General features: G+C 38.6%; 1 protein-coding gene across 1 annotated transcript; it reads left to right on the forward strand.

The window, feature by feature from the left end:
- The first annotated feature begins 3 nt into the window (after positions 1-3).
- Positions 4-12,269, forward strand: LOC145784319 (katanin-interacting protein-like). Its single transcript, XM_082596118.1, has 19 exons — positions 4-152; positions 522-652; positions 1,051-1,135; positions 1,394-1,476; positions 1,680-1,841; positions 2,173-2,370; positions 2,666-2,800; positions 3,425-3,562; positions 4,129-4,213; positions 4,554-4,704; positions 5,004-5,175; positions 5,545-5,705; positions 6,081-6,145; positions 6,491-6,601; positions 7,085-7,224; positions 8,254-8,355; positions 9,033-9,166; positions 9,320-9,393; positions 10,040-12,269. Exons 2-19 carry the CDS (start codon positions 545-547, stop codon positions 10,096-10,098), a joined length of 2,163 nt encoding a protein of 720 aa, XP_082452244.1. The 5' UTR covers positions 4-152; positions 522-544; the 3' UTR covers positions 10,099-12,269.
- The last annotated feature ends 3,153 nt before the right edge of the window (positions 12,270-15,422 follow it).

A 15,422-nucleotide genomic window follows, 5' to 3' on the forward strand; every position in this document is an offset into this window, starting at 1 on the left:
TGCAAGCAGCTGAAGTGCAATAAGAATGAACTAATTTGACTTTTCGTGCAGTTTTTAACGTTGTCTTATTAATTCCTTGGAACACAGTCGTCGGCTTCACAAAAAGCACTGTCTGTCTACTACATATTCACCTCATCTGTCAAGTCTTGTAGGTAGGTTTATGTTTCGTTTTAAACTCGACTTTTCAAATAATATTTTTTTGCTGGATTGACTTGGTCAGTTGTGTGTGCCACTGATGGCAAACGAAATAGGGGCAGATCGTCAAGGATTAAAACTAATGATAAATGATATTTAAGACGACATGATCTGCTGCAATACTGCGATTGAAAAGTCTTGTATCATAAAAATTTGGTGCTGACTTGTCCCAAACCTCGACGAGAGGACGTAACCTGATGATGATGTCTGCCATTATTAAAATTCTTAGCTTTTGAATAATGCCCCCACCTCTGCTCATTTTTAGACAGTTTTTGGGAAAGAAAGGCTTTAATTTTATCTTAAAATTCATTTAATTTCCTGTGCAGGATAATGTGAATGAAAAAATTCCATGGCGAAGAATGATGTTGGCCGATTTGCAAAGAAGCAACTCGCAAATCCGTCCAGTGGAGCTGAAAGAATATTTCGCCATTCCAAACGGTCGACTTCCAATCCTAAAGTAATTTGCTCCCAAGCATTAAAACGTGGTTGATGAATTCGCTTGACATTAAGATTTTTTTCCAACATACAAATTGCCCTAGACAGCAAATCAGTCGTTTTTACATTGATTTTCACGTCTGCAGAGGTTGGATTAATGTAAAAAACAACTGTTTTGCTGCCTAGGTGCTATTTCGCTCAGCCCAGCTAGCAACATCTACAGACATTGAATCAATGTAAACCGCCGTGCAAATGAAAATCATCATCTCTGTGCTTGAATAAATAACTTTTCATTTCGTATGATAAAGTTACAATTTGTATGCAGTCGACGTTTTGATTTGACTTCTTCAAACTAGGTGAATTTATGTTTGGTCAGACTACCGTGCATGAATATAGAAGTGTTAATGTCAAACTTTACAGGCGAAGAACTGGCTAGAAGAGAGCTGGAAGTCGTTAGAGCACTTCAACTATTCCCATTTAGGAAGATTGCGAGGAACAAAAAGCGGTATATAACTCTTATAATTTTTATTAATAAGTTGAAAATATTATTTTTCAAGCTGATGATAACCTAAATAAGCGTGATGTCTATAGAATCCAAAATGACAATTGAAGTGCAAAAATTTCTATCCATAAGTACAAAATGCAACGGAGACTTTGTTGGTTATCGCATTTAAGCTACATATCGTCAAACATTGTTGTTTTGGCCCAAAGTTAGCCTCATATTGTGCAATGTGCATATCCATTGCTTTGTGATTGTTTTCAGACGAACTTGAGAAAACAGACGAGTTAGATAGGATATCCGAGTCTTCTCCAATAGAAGTTGACTGCAAGAAGTTTTCTGTTCAGGTGCCGGTAATGTTGCTTCCTTTAAAGAATAATTCAATGAACTGTCATTAAAAAGTGAACACCTACTACGTACTGTTGAGATCGTTCGTTACTGTTTTACTTTTTAAAATCAACCCAACATGCTTGGCTTTATGTGTTTCGGTTGATTTTAAACTTGCTCAACAAGACATTTTTTCTCACCCTTTGCGAATGTTCATCTGCAGAGAAACCGGTTGAAGGAAAGCGAAGAATTTGAAATCCCATCATTACCATCCGGTACAGAACTGATGATCAACATCCACACAACATGGGGAGACAAATATTATGTTGGCTTGAATGGAATCGAGCTATATTCAGACAAAGGCGATCTAGTGACCGTAGCAAAAGTATGTTATTGCAACGCCCGCCCCATCTACCACAACCCCATTGAATAAAATCCTTTTTAGTTACGTTTTTTTCTATGTGTTTCAACGTTACTAAGGCATAATTTTGTTCTAAAAAAGAGAATTCTTAACGAGATGTAGTAGTTAGTAGTCCAGTTTTAATCCGGTGATGTCCCCGTTACCGAGGGTGGCCGGATTCACCTCCAAGTGCTGCAATCGCCTTGTGCGATTATTTCATCAAATCCCTTAGAACCATAACCGTGGTTTGCAAGTCATTTAATCACCAACAGATTCACATTCAATTACTCAATTAAAAAGATCTCACTTCCTTTAGATTGAAGCGGACCCCCCGGACCTGACTGTACTCCCCGATTGTAAAAACGACCCTCGTGTTGTCGACAATCTACTGAACGGGATTAACCACACCTGTGATGACGTCAACATGTGGCTGGCCCCCTTTACGTCAGGGGAGTCCCACGTCATATGCATAACATTTGCTGAGGCCACCCAGCTGGCCATGGTCAGGTTGTGGGTAAGTAGCGAGCCTGGTCAGATTTGAATTAGGTTGATTTTTAATTATGTGGTGAGCGTTTACATTGATGACATTGCGTGAAAGGAAACTGTGTTTGCTTTTTTTATGATGCTCAGATGATATAATAATCAGAGAAGTTATGTTTTTAATCGCGTAGCTATGAACAGTATTGATCCGACGCTATTTTTTACCTCAAGTTTGAATTAAAGTTAAACTTCGTCGTTTCTTGTTTGTTTTTGCTTACACTTTTTTTGTAGCATCAGTTTTTGATTGATCACGTTTTAATATCCTTCAGAATTACAACAAATCCCGCATTCATTCTGAGCGCGGTGCGAAGGCGATCTCTATCACTCTCGATGACGTGCCGATATTCTGCGGCGAAATAAACAAGGCGTCTGGCTCGGTTGCACCCGGGGGTAATTTTGGGGACGTAAGTATCTTCCAGACATTCAAAGATGGCGAGGAAAGGTGGTTTATAGCTCGAATTTAAAGCACTTTTGACCTGAGTCTCTTCGGGAGTTTGTCCTCAGAATGAAGTTAACCTAACGGCAGTGAAGTATTATATTACAAGTAACAAGTTAGAAGCAAGAAAAACTAAATTAAAATAAAAAATTTGACTCGTGTTACTATTTTTCTTTCTGATTGGTTCCGTCGATCTATTCTATTTTATACCTCACTTAAGTAGACTTCATTTTGGCGACAAGCTCCTGAAGATAGACGAAAACCGCTTCGGCTATTAGCAATGAACCACCTTGTCATCTTTAAGTTCCGTACCACAAATCAACTCTCCAAACATGTCTTTGACAAATCTTTGAATTGAGATATTTGGGTCATCTTTTAGATGTAAATTACCGGCTGTCCTTCATGAATCGTTTCATCAGCATCATCAGACGTTGAAACATCAGAAGTTAGGTGCACTTCTAAGCCAATTATATCGCTAGTATTGGAAAAAACTTGATCACTGTGGTGTGGTGGTCTATGCACTTGATTTGATCAACAAACGTTTTGGCAAGAAATCATCAGATCTTCCTCAGAAACTTGTTGATTTCCTCAGAACATTTTATTTACAACTGACGATACCATTCTTGAGAAAATATCGAAGCACGACACGATGTTTGAGACTGACGAGTCGTCCTCGGAAGCCGAAGAGAAAAGTTTCAGACCTTCCACCGGCAACGATGACGTAGAACAGGTGAAACGCAACCGCATTGTTTGGTTTGAATTATTTATTTTGTTGTTTGTGGAATCATATTGCCAGCAAAAGCTCGCCGTAAAAAGAACTACCATGTGTAGGTCATACCCAGACAGCAAAATCCGTCATTTTTGCATTGATTCAACGTCGGCAGACGTTGAATCAATTTAAAAATGACGGATTTTGCTGTTCGGGTATAATTATTTTTTAAGGTATTTGTTTACTAAAATCGATTGTTGAGTTTGTTTTTGTAAAAAAGAGAACTCATTAGAACCTCCCAGCTTTCAAATAATTTTACAGCAATACATTCTGTCTTGCTGCTTGGTCTTATTTTAAAGTCAACGCTTCCGTCTTTACCAACGCAACCTGCGACTAAAGAAAAGAGTAAAATATTGTGCAGTTCCATATTTGGTGATACGTAAATTTCGTTTTCTTTTCTGACCAACGTTTTAAAGGCTATTGCCTTACCAGACGCGTCTTACAGCTGTTAAAAAAAATAATGTTCAAAACAATATCACTTATCAGTGCATTGATTTTGTGACTAAAACAACAACTTTGTTTTACAGGGATCTGATGATTCCACGTCCAATGCTGCTGAAATCAATGCCGTGGTTTCAGCCGAGGACATTTCCGGAACCTTTTGCGCTAAATGTGAGTCCAACACTCAAGGCCTAATATCTTGTTTGTTTTTTGTCTTATCCAGGCTTACGCCCAGTGGTTGAAGATTTAGATTAGGTGGACTGGAAAGCAATGAAGATTTTCTTTCGTCAAGGAAGATCAATCTTCGTGACCACTTTCAGTCCACCCATGCCTTTAAGTGTCCTGCCAAAAACACAACCACATGCTCTTGAGCGATGTCGAACCTGCGCCCTTTCGAGTGTCATCCCAGGGTTCTTACCACTCGGCTTAGCTTGATTATGTACTAAACATATCGAGAAAATAGGTATTAGGTAGTCAAAGCATTATGATTCTATTTTTTTATGTTTCCCAGGCCTTCGTATCAACATTGTTTCGACATGGGGCGACCAGCAATTCGTTGGACTTACAGGCTTACAAGTGTTGGGTGAACTGAACGAGCCCATTGCCTTCTCGGAGCATTCGGTACGCGATTGTATGGCGAAGGAACCAAAAGACATTGACAGGTTGAATGGATAGAATATTTATGTGTAGACGGTTTAACAACGTTAAATTAAAGAGGATTGTAAGCTTGTTTCAGTCTGTATATATCTACTCGATTTAGCCGGTATTCAACTGTAATCGCCCAGCCAGCAAATCAACCCTTTTTACATTGAATCAACGTCTGCAGACGTTGATTTAATGTAAAAAGGGTTGGTTTGCTGGCTGGACAGATATATACCGTTTTTTGAGTCCTCTAACGATATCCTACATTACACGTCTAATTGCCAGTTGTGGCTTTCAAGCAAGCATTTTTTGTTTTCAGGTTAATCGACGACAACAATATTACTACGTCAGACGAGCACATGTGGAAAGTTTCCTTTGCAACTTCTGCGAACTCACCCTACTCAATAGAAGTCAATTTTGTCCAAGCTGTTCAAATCAGTGGTATTCGTGTTTGGAATTACAACAAGTCGTTCGAAGATACGTACTCTGGGGTAAGATCTTCTTTAGCAGAGTCGACTTGACCAAAAGCTCTTCATTCCAACTGTAACGGTAGTCGCAGGTGTAGAGTCATTGATAGATTAGTTTTGTAAACACGACATTGAGAGCATTATCGAAAAAGCTATTCTGCAGACAGATCACAAGGCCACGGCTATTTTTATAAAAGGGGTGTGACTTTAGCAAATTCTCCACCGGCAATTGCTAATTTAACAGGCGTAAAATTTTGCCATCCGGATTTATCGCGCGCATACCAACCGAAGACGTCTTGGTAATTTTTTAAGCGTGGAATATGGCTTGTTACTTTATTCCCAAGTAAAACTGCCATTCTTACTAATAACAGACTTATGTTGTTTTTTTGTCAGGTCAAAGAAATTGAAGTCAAGTTGGACGATCGGACAATGTCTCCTCATCTCAACAACTTCATCCTCAGACGAGCTCCTGGCAATCTACATTACGACTTCGCTCAGGATGTTCTTTTTGAAACCAAGACCTTTTCCGTCGAACCGACTAGCTCACCGCAAACGTAGGAAAATATTCATCCAAATTATTCCGCTGCATTCAAACTAAGAATTTGCATTTTTACCGTAATCAGTCAAAAGACTCGTCGTAAATTTTTTCAACACAACAATGTATTGGCTCTTCCGCTGTTTCTCGTAAACTTTCTTGATGCTCAATTCATTGAATTAAACCCATCAGTTGATTGTAGGTTTGAGGAACGCTTATGCTTCAACCTTCAACTTAACACTGTCCCTAGCTTAACTTTGTCAACTCTAATCGTAACCATTGTGCCAAGATGGTCGAAATATATGTGTAGGGCAATAGGCCTATACTGATTGAATATCAACAACTAATTGAAGTGTTTGTGCCTCACCAGTACACCTCGTGTTTTTGTTTGTAGGAAAAGTTCTAGCACTGAGTCATCTCTCAATCTTCATTACGATATTCCCTACATGCCTACTGGCTGTATCCTTCATCTGCGTTTGATGTTATTTATGAGTTAATTCACAGGTTTTTAACTTAGGCTACTTTCTAGCGGTGCATTTACCCTACTGTTGAATTCAACGTCTGCAGACGTTGAATCAATGTAAAAATGACGGATTTTGCTGTCTGAAAATTGCTGCCTGTGATGAAACTAGTTTTTGATTTGCTCATTAAACTGCGCAGAAAAGTAACAGCTAAAATATTTAACCTACCAGTTTGCCATCTTCTAATCGAGGTGACAAAACCGAACCATTTGCACTACTACCGTTGTTAGAGCATACATTTTGGAAGAAGTCGGATGTTTTCCTTAGCCGAGTTATCTGAAAGTCGTTTACAAAATCGAGTTGTTCGACACTTGGGGCGACCTGTATTACATCGGGCTGAACGGGATTGAATTGTTCGATGCATCAGGAAGTAAAATTCTACTCACGGAAAAGGGTGAGGCTTGAGAATATGGACACTCGTTATTTTATACACTATCAGTGTTCTCTGATCCAAAGTGAAAATAATTTTATGCTATATTTAGAAGTTAAACTGAGTAATTTACTGCAGTAGTCCCCGCGTATTAAGCCCACGGTTAATAGGCCCACCCGCTTAGTAATCCCAATTTGGTCCAATCCGGAATTACTCCCATTCATTCCTGCAATGGAAAATGTCCCCCGCTTTATTGGCCCACCCGGTTAATAAGCCCAAAATCGTCTGGTCCCGAGGTGGGTTTAATATGCGCAGACAACTGTATTTGCTTTTGGATTACTATCCATTAAAACAGCAGTTATAAGACATTGAATTAGGTTACAATAAATGCGTAATTTAATCTTGTCAATAGTTGGTGAATTGCAGTTGCTATTTTACATCTTGGCTCCAAGTTGCATGCTTACCTGATTGATTGACTGACCAAAGTGGCCGCCTCCATGTTTGCAGAGATCGCCGCCTTTCCATCCAGCGTCAACATACTTGACCAGACCACAGGCGACATCCGCACGCCCGATAAGCTGATTGATGACGTCAACAGCACAAGAGAGGGACAACACATGTGGCTCGCGCCTGTTCTGCCAGGGCAGGTACTTGACGCATTATTGTCACGCAACGAAATCTGACACCACATCGAATTGTAAGCTCCAGACATCAATGGGTTGCCTGTGGGAAAGACTGTGATAGAGTGAAGTGATTTGCGGGAAATATTGAATCGGTTACCACTTGGGTAATTGTGAAAAGCATGACTCATGCAGACAAAAAGGTTTTAATACAAGGCTAAAAAAATCAACAGCGATTCCCGGATATGTTTAGCCCTGTATTCTTGTTTTGGTCAACAAACCTTTTAAATACTGGTGGTTTGAAATCCTATATAAAAACGTTGTTTTACCGTGATTATTGTCCAGTCGTGGAAGTAGTATCGGAGTCACATCGCTTTGTCCATTCTTTATTTTGTTCACTTTAGTTGAGTATTGTGAACAGGCTACCAGTTTTAAAACTGCTGTCCGTCAGAGGGCGTAAGAAATCAAATAAATTGTTCCCAACCTTATTCATGTCTCTCCGCACTGCCCAGCAAACATAAGGTAAACAAAATCATCCGATGATCTCAAACGGACAATCTAGGTCTTTCGCTGTGAAACTGAATGGTACATCTTGCTTTGCAATCATCTTTTACCTCTTCTCTCAATAGAATGCAGTGCGATCACATTTCTGTGTACTGTCTTTCGTAGCATATGGCCTGTCATACATCGTCCTTCGGAAACAATATCATTCAAAAATTTTCATTTGGTTTGTAACCGCCACAAGCGTTTTGAGGCTTGTCACTTTGAGAAGATACGAAAGTTATCTGCCATACGAGAAAAGTGATTTCCAAGTCAAAACACGATTGGCAACGTCCCAACTTATGGTCATATTTCCTCGAAGTGACAAACGCATGTTTATTTCTGCATTTGTGGCGGTCACGAACGCTCAGTAGAAATAAAAACTCTAAAAACTAGTTGTGGAATCTATGGGGGACACTTTTCCGTTTTTTTGCGAAGATTACAACTAAAAGATTAACGGAAGTTGTCTTTACAAAGCATGTCAAAGTTCCCCCTTTGTCATATTGTCTTTTCTAGATAAATTACGTCTACATTGTATTCGACTTTCCGCGCACTGTGTCAATAATCAAGCTGTGGAACTACGCCAAGACGTCGTCTCGAGGCGCCAAGAACTTTGCTGTGAGTAGCGGAGACCATCTAGAATACTTTACAGACAGGACATGGTGACCAGGACAAGCAATTGACTTATTATCTGTAGCATGAATTTTGTGAAAGCTGTGAGACATTAAAGTCGAAAATGTTATGAAGATTGAATGATACTGTTCGCCAGGCATTTAATTAATAACATCATACGCTCTTCTGATGTAAAAAAAGATAAACTATCACAAAGTATTTCATGAATATACGTTTATTTCGTGGTTTCGCCAAGCAGACACGATTGAATTCTTTAAAGGAAATAGATCAAGTAATCACTGCCCCTGTAACAGACCAGAAAACACAACTTCATTTTTTCTAGTTTCAGAATTTACGCGCGATGTTTTTTTTTTCTAAACTAAATTTCATTTTGCATTTATGACTGTCTTTCAGGCAAGTGGTTTTGTGTTCTGCCAGGAAGTCAGAACCTGATCTACCTTCCTGAAGAAGTTAGTCGCGTCTGATTGACGAAACGTCGGAATCATTGCGAATTATCACCTAAAACACCTTGAATCTTCGATAGTTTAGCTCATGTTGCACGTGTTTCATTTCGTGCTGTATTTGCTTTCATCGTCGCAACATGGTTTGGTTTTTGATGAAGGACTTTGCTTTTGTGGCAGTACGCACGATTTTTGTGATATATAACCACGCGTTGTGTTCAGGTCTTGGTTGACGACTTGCTTGTGTACAACGGCATTCTTCAACCAATATCATCAGTCTCATCATCATTGGTTGAAGCACAATCGGTTGTCTTCAGTGAAGACAGAGATCTGCTAAATCATTCTTCATTGGCTTGGTGAGAAATACCACCCCATGCGTAAACTACCATACTTGCAGCATAAATTTTTTAACTAATAGAGAGCACATTAGTGATAGAAGAGAACCGCGTTTTACATCTCTTGTTGCAGCTGATAGACTAAACTGAAGGTTGATATTTTTTTCTCTGCAGCGAAGTAGACGAGCAAGACGTGAGATGGAACGACCATGACAGGGTGATCGAGAGCAGGCCCCGAGTGGACCAAGGTGAAGTTTGCTTGTTTTGAACGTTTTATTGCGTTGTTAAAACGTAGCTGGATAAAAAGATCGTGGATTTTGCCGACGATAAGCGTAGATGTTATTTGGTCACTTTGTTTTTTTTACTATTTTTGCACAGAAGAATCTTCAACGAAAAATGTTTTGTCTTTAATTTTAACCCACATATTTCGATACTTCGGTGGTGTGGGTTTCTTGCAGGAGTAATGCAGTCACGTTATGCTTTTGTGTGAGATGCTCCAACATGTCGTATTTGGCTTTGGTAAGGCCTTCAACGTTTAGCTGCAAGATTGTTACTCCGACAGGAGGATGAATTTCTCTCATTGGACACAGGGGCCGAGGGTTTATCCTTTTACCACCACAGGTGCCCTGTGAGTTGCGGTCTCTGATTGTTGCCATTCGCTTCATTAATTTGAATTACCAGGACTCACCACGAGGAGGTTGGCAACATAGCTCGATGAATACACAATCCATTGGCTGCTGCGCCTGGATGTAACAACGTGATCTGTGGCGGCCTCAAACGCAAGAAGAAGAACCCACATATTTAAAATCTACATTTTTCTGACTTTGCTTTCAATCAAACGTTAAATAGCTTTTCAGAATAGAATGTCTTGATAATTTTATGCTTTTGTTGCAGAACTACGGCCCACTACTTCTCTGGTCGGCATGAAAAGTCGCGTGAAAGCAAAGTTTTGAGACTGTGACCAGCAGCAGTGGTCGAACCACATCGGAGCCCAATCTTTAACCCCACATGACTTCACGTGCTGCAGTTTCCTGAATCTAATTTCGAAATATCTGGCATTGTCCCATTGTTTGCGAAGAGTCTTTCGTTTTCTACTGCCCTGACCCGATCAGCAAATCACCCTTTTTTACATTAATTCAACAAGACAGAGAAGGCTGATTTGGAAATTGCCCCTTTACAATTTAATATCTTTTGGTTCGTCACATTACTCTTGAATGTCACGCTCCAGCTGGTTTACTGCTTGTCACCAGGATTCTACCTTCAACTCGGATTTGACCGAGAGGCAACTTCCCGTAGCCTACTTTGCCATTGCATCAACCATATCATCAACTCTCCACCCAGACAGCAAATCAGCCGTTTTTTTACATTGTTTCAACGTAAAAATGACTGATTTGCTGTCTAGAAATGTACCTTTTTCAGCCTCATGTGGTTGGCAATCTTTTTTTCTCTTTTGTTGTCAATTTGTTTCAAAACCAGCAAAGCTTATACCTTATGAGAGAGGGATATTATTTTTCATTCTGCACAACCTACTCGTTTAGCATTGTATTGAATGTCCTTTCAACCAAGTTTTCAGTTGTCTTCTGTCGCAAAGCCAACAAAATAGCACCGAACAACATAACTTCAACGTTATTTATTGCTAACTCAATGCCAAGCTTATTTGAGCTTTTCCTATTCAGAGGATAATAAGCGCTTTGAGATGGACCAAGCGAATTAACGTTGTAATTTACTTTTGTGCTTGTTGCGTGGAAGCGGCTCGGCTATGTAGGACAATCGCCAACGGAATCAGACCAAAACGTCACTTGGGTTTGATGACGCCTTTTTTATATACAATTGAAGCCAAGCATGAGGTTTCAAGTGTTTTTTGTAGGTCGTTTGTTCTTAAAGACCTAATCTAAGATTTTGTGCAGTTTTACTTTGGTAAACCATTAGCAGATTTACTGTTGTAGGCTGCATCCAGTGCATCGTCTTACATGTTGTCTACAGCGCAATTTTTTTTTTTTTTAATTGATCGCAAGAATAAAACCTTAGTACAAATCGATCTAAAACGAGTACAAGAATTTTGACTTGTTTGTGTATGGTTCAATACGATAACTTTTGTTTTTCAGTTAACAAAATATTTTTTAAACTGCAATGATTCAGTTTTAAGACTGGTGCTTTTCCTCTTCCTCGCCTGTTGTATACAAGAGTTCAGTAGTTTTTAGTTTCACGTTTTAATTCTGTGCAACACTGTCTTTCCAGCCAGCAAATCAGTCGTTTTTCACAACCGTCATTGACGTTTAATCAATATAAAAAACAAGTTATTTGCTGCCTGGGTTTTTGATTAGTTTTTATGCGACTCCATTTTGAAAGTTTTAATTTATTGTCATTATTTTTACGCATTTGTTGCTTGACTTTGCATCAGAAGACATCTCAAAAATAGATTCAAAATTTTATTGAAAAGTTTTGTTAATTTATTTGCAATTGTAGATACATCGTTTCTGTTACAACTTAACCAGTAGGAAATTTCAGTTCGAGATGATCGCACACCTGCCAAGTATTTCTCCAGCGTCAGCCTTTTATCTGGCTCTTCTCTTTTGATCGTGTTTTCAGTGATATTTGTCTTATTCTTGCGTTCTTTCACTGACGTCATTTTCTTATTTGTGAGCCGTGAAATCTGATGCTGTAACATGTGCCCGTGTTCTTAGAGTGACAAATGTGATTCGAAGCCATTAACGGGTGCAACCAATTACTTGTTACGATTAAAAGTATTCTTTTGTAACTTTCTGGTTGTTCAACAGCAGCTGAATGATGGAACGAAGTTGTGCTATAACTTGGCAGTTGAGATGAAGTTGAAAAAACTTTGCACTTTCATTGAAGAGTTTCATATTATCATCTAATGCCATAATGTTCAGCCTATTATGTTATTAAGAAACCTACTTATCATAAACTTAGACCCCTCATTTTGTGCCATTGCAAGGAAGTGATTCAGCCAAGAACAGTTTGATGTCCACCATTCCTAACGGTAACAGATTTCGCAGTGAAACAGTTACTAAGTTCAACACTTTTGCCTATTTTGTTTCTTGTTTACAGCCTGCAAATCTACCCTTTTTCTACGTTGATTCAACGTCTGTTGACTGATTTTTAAAACGAGCTTATCTGACCATGTAATGACAACTAGAAAAAAATCGACACTAATCAATCGTAATTGAAAATGAAGTTTCTCTTGTTGCCTTATGTCGTTTGAACGTTCAGCGACGTTGAATGATTAAAACGTGCTCTGTCAGGTTGGAGAGGAATTATTTGCTAGGTATGCGCAAACACTTTGATGATGATGAATGAAAGCCAAAAAAAGCAGGTATCCGAAACGAGGTTCTGCTGTCCAACAAACAAAGTTTTTCTTGCTCGGTTTCAGTGTCATTGGCGAGCGAGATGTTTATCAGCAATAGTATGCTATTGTGAGGATTGTACGACAGTACGAGTTTTGTTTATTCGTTCGAATCAGGGATATCAGTTCGAATATGGACATTCTTGTCTGACGCACATGAATAATAATAAAATTAGTATAGGGTTAATTACATCTACATGTAAGTTTACTAGGAAAAAATAGGCTACCATAAAACAAAATTTGTAAACTGAAGGATCCTTGTATAGCTTATCCTCTTCAATAACATCGAGTTACCAGAACGGAGATTGAGAGACATCAGCGTCTGTTTCAATTGACTCACGAAAGCAGCGGTTGAGAACTGTGTGGCATGAATTAGTGGTGCGATACTGATGAGCCCAGTCTCATGGGTGAAACACGTGTCTATCCCTATCGATTCTTGCTACACTCGACTGCCGAGAAACACGTGTTTTTGGAAAAGTCTTGATGGCTAGTGTGGAGGCTACACCGGTATGGTTAGCGAAACACAATGCTCGCTGTTCAAAAGTGAGTAGTCAGGAAGATCGCTACTTCTCGACAGCGTCTGCTTCATTACTTTTCCACAGTTGCCTTTGTGTTGTGTAGTGGTCACGCTACATTCAAGGATTCGTATATTTGGTCCTTTGTTGCGTCTTTTGAGACGGGATTTGTGAGTTGCTTATGAAAACATGAGGTGCTCCATTGTGAAAACATCTATTTTCAAAACCAGATTAACATAATCGTTGAAAGGGACACATATCAGACATAAAACTACGTCGTCTTTTGAGCTCTGTTTTTTTTTGCCAATCATTTTGTAGAAATAAAAACATACTGTTTCATTCCACAGTAAGTAGGCCTATCATCTACAAGTTAATAACCACGTAATAATGTAATATTTCACATTGAAACGGTCCTTTTTAGGTTACATGAGTAACTGAAAATGGGCTTAACACTAATAACCTAATGATTACGGGTGAAAAAGCCCCATTCTCCTTTCCAGTTGCTCATCTGATATTATTTAGTAAAAGTAAAAACACAAAGTGATGACGCAATGCTATCGAATTGCTGAGTCCGACAAAATCGTTTACTCCGTCTACTTTTGTGAGAGCCTTTCAACGCTTGGTTGAATAATGGCTGAAGGGTTTCGTAGATAAAAGTGGCGAACGGGCCCTTGTTCACGCGGAAATTTCGTCATTTGAACTGACGTGACGTCCTTTGAGAGCTTTTCAAATTAAACGAGATTTTCAAAATATTTGCAGATCTAGGCTGTTTGGAGCTTGTTTGTGCAGAATTGATATGACTTTTTGTGAGCCTCATGAGTGCAGGTTAAACAGTATTCTAGCGAGTGAGTATTTGTTATACTGTAGTTTATTCAAACAAGCTAAGCTTATAAAACGGGCTTAATTAAATGTAACCTAATAAGTGCAAGTTCCCGGTTTGCAGTAAAAACTGGAGTAGTTGAAAATATCTATAAAAAAAATTCATACGACAAATTTGTCAAAGTTTAATGGAGGTACAGTGTGAATCCAGCTCAGTAAAACTTTACCATGCATTTCGTTTGGTGCCTCATGCATATAACTTATGGTAGGGCTATACATGTGCAATGTGCACGTGTCAAGAACGACATGGTCAATAGTTTGTTCCTTTGCTTCGTGCAAAATCCCACTTTGTCTAAAGGTCTCACAAGGTTTCGGAGCAGAAAGTATAAATTGCAACGCTACTCGAACAGATGCATTAGTGGACAATAAACGAAGTGCTTTTTATTCTGTAGGTCTTAATTTTTATCACTTCATCAATGAAAATATTTTCACAGGTCCGCTTCCTCTCATTGATACAATTAGAAGACGATGATTACAACTAGCTGGTTATTGCTCTAAAAACCAACAATAGGTTTTCTAATACTCTTTTTCAAGTAGTCTACCAAACAATGGCATTAGGAAAAGAGGTGGCAAACGAAAACTTTTTTCACCTGTTATAACAGGACAGTGAAGAAACTTGAATCGCCGAATTTGATAAAGACATGGTGTTTGGAAGGGATTAGTTAATGATGTTCGATCATGGCCAAATGGATGATAACGAAAATGATTTTTAAGCATTTTTAGTTCAAGTGGTTTTTAGATTTTACAGTTCTGCAGCGGTTCATGTTTTTTTGACATGTGGAAGACTAGAACTGGGATTTCCTCAAGTAGAGGCAGTCTACTGGTTTTATAGCTGTAGAAAGTTGAAATAGAACAATTTAGATAATTGATAAATAGCATTGTTCATCAAGATTGACCAAGACTAAGCTGTGAGAGGATCTTGATCTTGTTGAAATTCCCGCTCTTCAATATTGTAACTAACTCGCTTCGTAATTCAAAAACCACCTGATGAGACAATTCAGCGTTTGAAAGCATTGCAAGTGATTACATGTGCTTAAAAATGAGAGACGATGTGAGGCAACATATCAAAATTTTTTAAACCATTTTTTTTTCAACGCAGGTAAAATGATAGGCATATGGGACGTAGCGGCTAATTCTGATCAGATAAGTAAAAACTGTAGCCATTTTTGAAATCAGCACCGCAAAAAACAAATCTGTTCCAAAGTTTTAAGTCACCATAAAAAACAAAATAAAAAATGGTATAAGCCTAACTTACCAGACAGCAAAATCCGTCATTTTACATTGATTCAACGTCTACAGATCTTGAATTAACGTAAAATAAGCATGTTTTCAATGCAATGAATCAATAAAGATTGAGTGCATTTTATTAGATTTTAAGTTGGCCTATATTTTAATAAAACGATTTGTTGAAAGTATAACCTTTTTCCAGACATTATCGCAATAACCTTTCAATATATATTTGACAGGCCATATAAGGTGTGTTTGTAAGATCTCGTATGGTGGATAGTACTTCAGACTG

The sequence above is a fragment of the Aplidium turbinatum genome, chromosome 15 (assembly GCF_918807975.1).
Source record: "Aplidium turbinatum chromosome 15, kaAplTurb1.1, whole genome shotgun sequence".
NCBI classification, from domain to species: domain Eukaryota; kingdom Metazoa; phylum Chordata; class Ascidiacea; order Aplousobranchia; family Polyclinidae; genus Aplidium; species Aplidium turbinatum.

Bases quoted from the DNA above. Each gene is read 5' to 3' on its own strand.
- LOC145784319 (XM_082596118.1), top strand. From the start codon at position 545: ATGGCGAAGAATGATGTTGGCCGATTTGCAAAGAAGCAACTCGCAAAT. The intron at 2,371-2,665 runs GTAAGTAGCGAG...AATATCCTTCAG, and splicing joins TGGCCATGGTCAGGTTGTGG to AATTACAACAAATCCCGCAT. The intron at 9,394-10,039 runs GTGAAGTTTGCT...CTTTTGTTGCAG, and splicing joins CAGGCCCCGAGTGGACCAAG to AACTACGGCCCACTACTTCT.